The 8018-nt window shown below is 23.6% G+C and overlaps 1 protein-coding gene across 1 annotated transcript in view; it reads left to right on the top strand.

Annotated features, from left to right (window-relative positions):
• LOC105363534 (neurotrimin-like) overlaps positions 1-2321 on the top strand; it is a 183674-nt gene extending 181353 nt beyond the window's left edge. Inside the window, exons 7-9 of the mRNA XM_011501266.1 lie at positions 715-864; positions 2027-2089; positions 2299-2321. Coding sequence (XP_011499568.1) covers positions 715-864; positions 2027-2089; positions 2299-2321 — 236 coding nt within the window. The remainder of the gene's footprint in view (positions 1-714; positions 865-2026; positions 2090-2298) is intronic.
• Positions 2322-8018: the final 5697 nt, after the last annotated feature.

The raw sequence follows: 8018 nt of genomic DNA, 5'->3' as shown, positions 1-8018 counted from the left end.
AAAAAAAAAAAAAAAAAAAAAAAAAATTTAAAAAAAAAAAAAAAAAAAAAAAAAAAAAAAAAAAAAAAAAAAATTATAGATAATGAAATTTTATAAAAACATGTTTATTATAAATTTCTTATATTTCGTTGAAATTTTCCTTAAAATTAATGTTTATTAATTTTTTGTTATAATAATAATTATAGAACAAAAAAAAAGATTTATTAATTTAGGAATAAAATGATTTTATGGAAAAAAAAATCTATTCAGCTGTTTCTGTTAATATTATATTATTTAATTAATATTCTACTTTATACACACAGCTTTAATATAGAGTTTTATAATAACCTTAAATATTGAATAACATAGATTCGACGATAGTTTATCAAATAAGCAGTCGAATACCAAGTTATCGAGTGTTAGTACGTGCATTTTTCTTCTTTAATATTTATAATGAAATTAATTGGATAATGGATTATTTTAAGATTCTATTTTCTTTTTCTTAAGTCTATAAAATGCAGAATCAGATAAATATAAAAGTTGACGGTAATTATTAATATAGTTTGATTAATATAATTTGATCGCAATTTCAAGAATATCATCAAATCAGACTCATCATTTAATGTGTTTAAATATTAAAGAAAAAGCCTTTGTTAAAATCTTGATAAGAAATGCTATTTTCAATTTGACATTAAATAATATTAAATTAATGAAATTGTATAAATATTTTTATAGGTGATAAATACGAACCTGTACTACTGGATAATATTTACAAAATGCACATGAAATTGACTATACGAACAGTAGGACTAGGAGACTATGGAACATACAAATGTATTTCAAAGAATTCTCTTGGCAGTACCGATGGGACTATAAAACTTTATCGTAAGTAACTTGTCCTATTTCTTAGTAAATATATTGTTTGTTAAAAATAATTATTTAAAAATATTATTATAGATATTAATTATATTTCTAGAGTATCAAAGTATATTCCAGTAGAATTATAATCTTTTTAAACAGAATTTATGTTAAATGAATATATGTTAAACGATTAAATTATATACTTACTTTGTCTCAATTAATAAATTATATAGAGAAGTTTTAATTAACTTCCATTAATTAATCTATAACATTTAAATATTATTTATCTTGGTATGTGTTTAATGTATATTATACACGTTGTTATTAATAATCAAGTCTTATAAAAGCGTGTATAAAAGAAGTTATACACTAAAGACATAGACAAATTGTTGCAATTAGTTTTAAGAATTTAAAATGAATATTTCTGCAAATAAAATTACATAAATATTTTTAATAATCTGATACACATATTTTCAATAATATTAAAATGAATTTAATATTTATTAATCTTAAATAACACAACTTTCATATATATCAAAATTTTTTTTGTTTTATGAAGATTATCTTCCAGTGGTTTATCTGTGATGATTTGATTGCCAATGGTATTAATTTTTTTACGTTAATTTCTATTTTAAATGTGATACATTGTATATTTTATATTATTTGAACATTTATAAATAAATAATAATTGTAAATTTTTTATTATAAAAATTAATTATTTTCATATCATCTGCTAATATTTTAAACAATATATAAGTAGAATTTGGAACGAAGTATCATACGTCATTCTGATAAAAATGTTTTGTGAAACTAAATCATTAAATGATCATGAATATAATATCAAACAAGAGGTGCGTGCATAACCTATTAAATGTAATTAAATTGTAATAGATTTATAAATTTAATATATGGTATAGTGAAATAACGAATTTTTCAAATCGATTCATACATTTGATATAATTTATAATATCCATTAGATAACGAGGCGAGATTATGACCAAAAACAATTAATCACATGGTCGTGATCGAAAATTCTTTTTCTTTTTCGGTCTTCGAATTGCATGTTTGAATGAAAAAGGTTCGATTCTGGTTCTTGGATGATAAGGCACGAATGCTTTGCTTTCTTTTTATCCATACAATAAGAACTTTTCCGACGCTACTGATGGAGTGCGCCCTCTTGTTTCAGACATCCCTACACCAACGACACAACCAAAAACGACGTCTACACCGACTCCCACTGTCACCAGAGGTAAGGTAGACGACGTTGAGCGAATTCTTCTTTTCCTTACTTTTTTTTTCTTGACAAGTTTAAAGCCGTTTAAAGATTGAATTCGCCCGATGAAAAAAGTTTTTACAGTAACAAAGGAACTTTTAAGCACAAAGATAATGTTTCTTTATTTTTCAGCTTATAATCAGAATTTTATGTTTAATCGGCTTTCTATAAAACATTAATGACAGAGCAGCCAAACTTGACTAATTGAATATTACATTATTTACAATTGAAAATAATCATAATGTAATTTTAACATTTGAATAGAAATAAAAATTATAATTTTTTACCAAATGTAAGTAAGAGATTAATATTATTTGTTTCAAAACTATAAATTGAATTAAATTTTTATTTAAAATTATACGTGCACTAAAGAAATACAAATTTAAAATATATATGAATTATTATAAAATTCGTACATTTTATATTATATATATATATATATATATATATTAAATATGAATTTATACCTAAATCCATATTATAACCCTATTGAAAACATTTTCAATAGATGTATATATATATATATATATATATATATATATATAACTTCTTAATTTATAGATGTTAATAAATTCGTGAAATATTTCTTTATAATAATTATTATAAAACGAGTATTAAACGATGTTTAGAATCTTATTCATAATTTTTCTGCTTTTTGTAAATTACTAAAATAGATAGATGATAGTGAAGTTTAAAATTTACTAAAACATTTTAAAATATCGAAATTTTATATTAATAATATCAGGATGATTAAAAGTATTAATTAATATTATTGTTTTAGTAGTCAGTGATAATTATAATATATCCATTAAATGAAAGTATAATCATATTTAAGAAAGAAATTTTTTTTCATATAGAACCATTTTATTCTAAATGAATTCATTATATTAAAAATTTAATACGAATTTCATACATTTTGACGAGAATTAGATTATATATAGCTTCTTCATGCAACTATGTCGGTGGCGGCGGAGGGTAGAGGGAACGTTTTGTCGTACGAAAAAATGAGAGAAGGAAGAAATATCGAGTTAGGTATGTGGATTAATTAGATGTCTCACGAACTACGAGAAAAAGTCCAACTGACAAAGATCATTTGAGGATTAATTATTATAGTGAGGTGTAGGATTTGAAGACAAAGTATTTTTGTAATAGATAAAACAATAACGAATTATAGATGTACAGATAGCTGGGTAAAAAGAAACATGATGGTGTAGGTATACAGTTGTTAAAAAGTTGTATAGCGCAGGTAGATGGAAGGGAAAGAATGGGAAATAGATCGAATTATTTTTATTGGGAATGATCAAGTTAAACTCTCAGTGAAACCTTTGATTCGGCAGATGAGATTTTACTCGATTGTACGTCAGGTTTTGCGTGACTTGTTTCCGGTTATATAAGCGCCAGCGTGTATATTATTTCTATCGCGATGTAATAATTGAAATTATAATTTACTAATATTGCAATAATACTTCTAACAAATTATATTCATCCTGTAATTATTTTAATATCTAAATTTTATCATTGAATATACAGAAAACTTGTTGGCCCGTTATAGATTTCCCAGTAACTACTTGATAATTAATTTTTTTACTTGCTTATTTGTTTGCTTAATTATTTATGTACTTGTTCGCCTATTTTGTGCTTGCTTACTTACATATTTTCATAAGAATGATAACCGAGATGATAAATTTTCATAGATAAAACAACAGTTTTATGAAATGTTTTTAGAAACTACATTGAATAAATAATAACATGAAAAATAAAAATTTCAGCCGAGAAAAAGCAAAGATCTAGACATAGAATCACACCAAGTGTACAGCCTCGAATAAATGAAATCACAATTACTTCAAGACCAGCAGCGAGTAAAGAAGGTAAATATTCAAGAAGCTATACAAAGCTTTCATCGATTAATATGTTAATAAGCATTAAATAACCAAATGGTAATTTCCACGTTTTAATTAACAATTATTAATCTCATATTAAGTATCAGTAATTGTATTCACTTGTATCGGCATAGCGTACGAGCTTTCTAAATATTGAAAAACAACATTAATTTACATTTTTGCTTTTTATTTTTAATTACTACCGTTAATTGATAAACACTTATGTAATATTTTCTAAATAAATATTTTACTTAGTATATTCAATATCCGCGCAATATTCTTTAATTTACATAAAAAAATTTTATGTTAGAAATTATAGATGAACTAATAATATATGTTAATACTATTACGTTGGGTTTTATTGGTATAAGCCTATAACATTTTATTAAAATTGAACAATTTATATATCGACATTTGATATTTTAGATTGAAATTTTACCATAAAATTTAAATAAATAATGGACATTGACAGCTACGTTTTATTTGAAAGTTAAACAAAACTTTATGAATTAATTCCGAAAAACAATTTTAAATAAGTCGATATCAATTAAATTACTGATTTATCGAATAATATAAAATTTTTAGTATTTTTAATCAAAATTGAAAATTTACATTAATTACAAAAATATATGTAATTACATATGATAAGTTTTATAAATATTTCAATGCAAATTGAAAACGACGTAAAACTTTATAAATGTATGTAGAAATCTTTTGTTTTTTCATAAAATTACTAATTAATTTCAAATTAATATTTAACAATGATGAATCACATAATTGCTAAGCTATTCTATGAAAATTCATTTTATTAATGTATAATATTTAATATTTCTATCGAACATTTAGTAATTTATAGCATATCAAATCGATTCTATGGTTTCAAATTAATTAATGATTGAAAGTTTAATGATAATCGCTGAAACATTAATTGTTAAATAGCTTCCAATCGTATGTTAATTATGAATTTATTTCATTTCTTAACTAAATGAAACGTATGGAAATTTAATCATAAATACAATGGAGGATAATAGTTTAGATCTTTTTCAAAGGAAAGCTAAATATCTTATTAAGAGGTAGATTATTGATAGGATTATATACTTACATGCCAGACAAAATTATTTTATGAATATTATAAATAATAACTCTTCGATATTATAAATTATATTTTCGGAATAATGCAATAGTTTGTAATAGCGATACTATTGATTATTCGATGCCCTATTGCTTCTGATTAAAACCATGATATAAAATATTTTTCGTATTTTTGTAATGTGCAGTTTAGTAAATGAAAAGAATCGTCGAATATCAGAGATGAGTACTGTGGGAAAATAAAAGCGATATTCGAGATTATTAAAAAATTAATGCTTTTGCATATCTAAATACAAGGGGAAAAAATTCTTTTTAAACGAATCTTGTCCTATGCTGACTGTATAAAATAACATTACAATAGCAAAAAAAACAATAGAATACAAATTTTAATGAGTGATGAAGGGGATGAGCGGCTAACTGATTGATAGGTCAGTGAGCAACGATGAGGGTTGTTGGATATTGATAAAAATGCTTTACTTGTGAACTTCATCCAAAAAGAGACTTAATATTTTGGATTTGACTGCCAGATTCAGTAGTGACGCTCAATTGTGGTTCTTGTACGTGTACAGTCGGTGGCACGGTGTCACGGGGAATCAAGCTGGAATCTACTTTTGGAGACTACGTTGCCACGTGGTCAGCAACCATAACTTCTGTCAAACTTTTTCCCATACTTTTCGACATTATAATCTATAAAATTGTACTTTTCTTGTTTAGTTTTTAATTGATTGTACAGAATCAGAAAATTGTCTCTGTATATGTACGTACTCCCTCTATATCACATTTATAATTTGATTATAATCTCATTTCGTTGATTATATTACTCATTATGTTATTCATTATATTAAATATATTGATACGCTAGATTAATTAGTCGAGTACTTCGATAAGTCTATATTATTGTTCATCTAGCGTCGACTAATTTAATGGTATGCCACTATATTCCGACGATGTAATAGTAGTATTTCAGTTATAGGTTAACAAAATATGGCGCATTAAATATAATATTTTCATAAAACTCTGTAACGAGTAGTAAAGAATTTTAAGAAAATTAATTATGAAAGAGGAAATGATAAGAAATGTTTAAGAAATGTAAATTGATATAAATAAGATAACAAAAAATAAATTTACAAGAATAAAAGTAATAACATAAAGACATTGTAATTAAAATGCATATCAATATAAGATATTATTCGTTTTAGATAAATAATAATTTCAGTCGAAAGTATTTGTAATTCATTTTTAATAATTTTAAATAACGTGTGATTGTATAAATGAATAAATGGTTTTTGTATTATGATACACTTGATACAAAATTTCTCCCTTCATTGTAAATTCAGTTTATACGATATTTAAATGGTTTCTATTTTTATATGGAAACCGATATTTTCATAGACTACAATGAACAAATGTAAAATTATATTTTCACTTCCGTCACATATAATTTTTTTTTCTTCTCTTCTGCTCATTCTTAATTTGTTATTATTATGATTTCTTTTTTATGTAGATACACGACAGAATCGGGAGCGATCAAAGAACGACGCAGTTGTTATTGGAAAAGCCGGAGCGAATACTGATCGTAAAAATGCCAGTAATAACAAGAATAATCATGTTAACAATAACTATCATGAACAAAGATTGGAAGCGCAAAGAAATAAATCTACCCAATCGAGGTCGTCAACTTCTGCATCAGCCGTTTCAATGGCATTACCCCCGAAATCATCGAGAAATCAAATGATAGCTGGAGTTTGTCTCATTTTGGTTTTCCTCCATGGATTCTCGCATACGTAGTCTAAGCGAATTGGTTTCATATAATTTTATTTTTAGGGACTTGTAAAACACAGAGTATATCAATAATGTAATACAATAGGAAGAAAATACGATGTATTACAGTTAGTTGTGTATAAGTGTGATTATTGTTTGCGAGTAAGGACTGGACTTTTATAATATTGAACAAATGTTCTGAACCTATGAGTGTACAATGTTTATGATTCTTGTAAATATAACAGATTTCATATGCGATGTTAACCTAGTAAAAGTATAATTCTATGTAATGAAAAGTGGTATATAATCTGTGGTTACAAATACTTATGCTATAAGTAATTCAATATTAAAAAAAAATTATATGGGGTCAAGTTTATAAAATTTATAATATGATTTAATTTATGATATGAATTGGATTGAAAAATAAATACTAGTTTTAGCATCAATTTTGAAACAGTAAATATTTATATTCATATTATAAAGTATAATATTTATTTGATTAATTTATAAGATTATATGAATTCATATTAGCAATTTGTTTATCTTTGTATTAAGGAAAGTTTATCTTTATAAACGATTCAAAATGATAAGAAATTCATTGTTTTTTGTGAGTTAATAATTTTATTCATCAAAAATAACGATTTATTTTATATTATAAGTATATTATATATTTTTTCTCACATAAAATTATAGCATAATCATTACACAATAAATTTATCCTTTAAAAATTCTTACTTTAAAAATTGATTTTATAAAGTATATAAGTAAGAGGAAGTTAAAATTTTCCAAATTTTAGCAAAATATCTCAAAATTAATATCATTCTAATAGAATACACAGATATTAATGAGCTTTTATTATTACAAGTATTTTTTATTCTTTTAATTTAAAAATTCATATAATTTTATTGTTTATATATATATATACGGTGCATTGATATATGATAAATTTGAATATAAATAATAAATATGAAATTACAAATACGATTTTTAAATTTAATTCAGCTATAAATTATAAAATTTGATTTATAAATAATTGAAATTATAAAATCAGCAGTATCAACTTTTATATTTATTAAATTATATTTATATTTTATATTTATTGAAATTATGTTTCTATCTGTTAAATATCTAGCAAAATATAAATAAAAAGATTAATTAGCTTGAATTTTACTAGC

The sequence above is a fragment of the Ceratosolen solmsi genome, unplaced genomic scaffold (assembly GCF_000503995.2).
Source record: "Ceratosolen solmsi marchali unplaced genomic scaffold, CerSol_1.0 scaffold57, whole genome shotgun sequence".
Taxonomy (NCBI): Eukaryota; Metazoa; Arthropoda; class Insecta; order Hymenoptera; family Agaonidae; genus Ceratosolen; species Ceratosolen solmsi.
The sequence above is the reverse complement of the archived record's forward strand: the minus strand, read 5'-3'. Positions and strand labels throughout refer to the sequence as shown.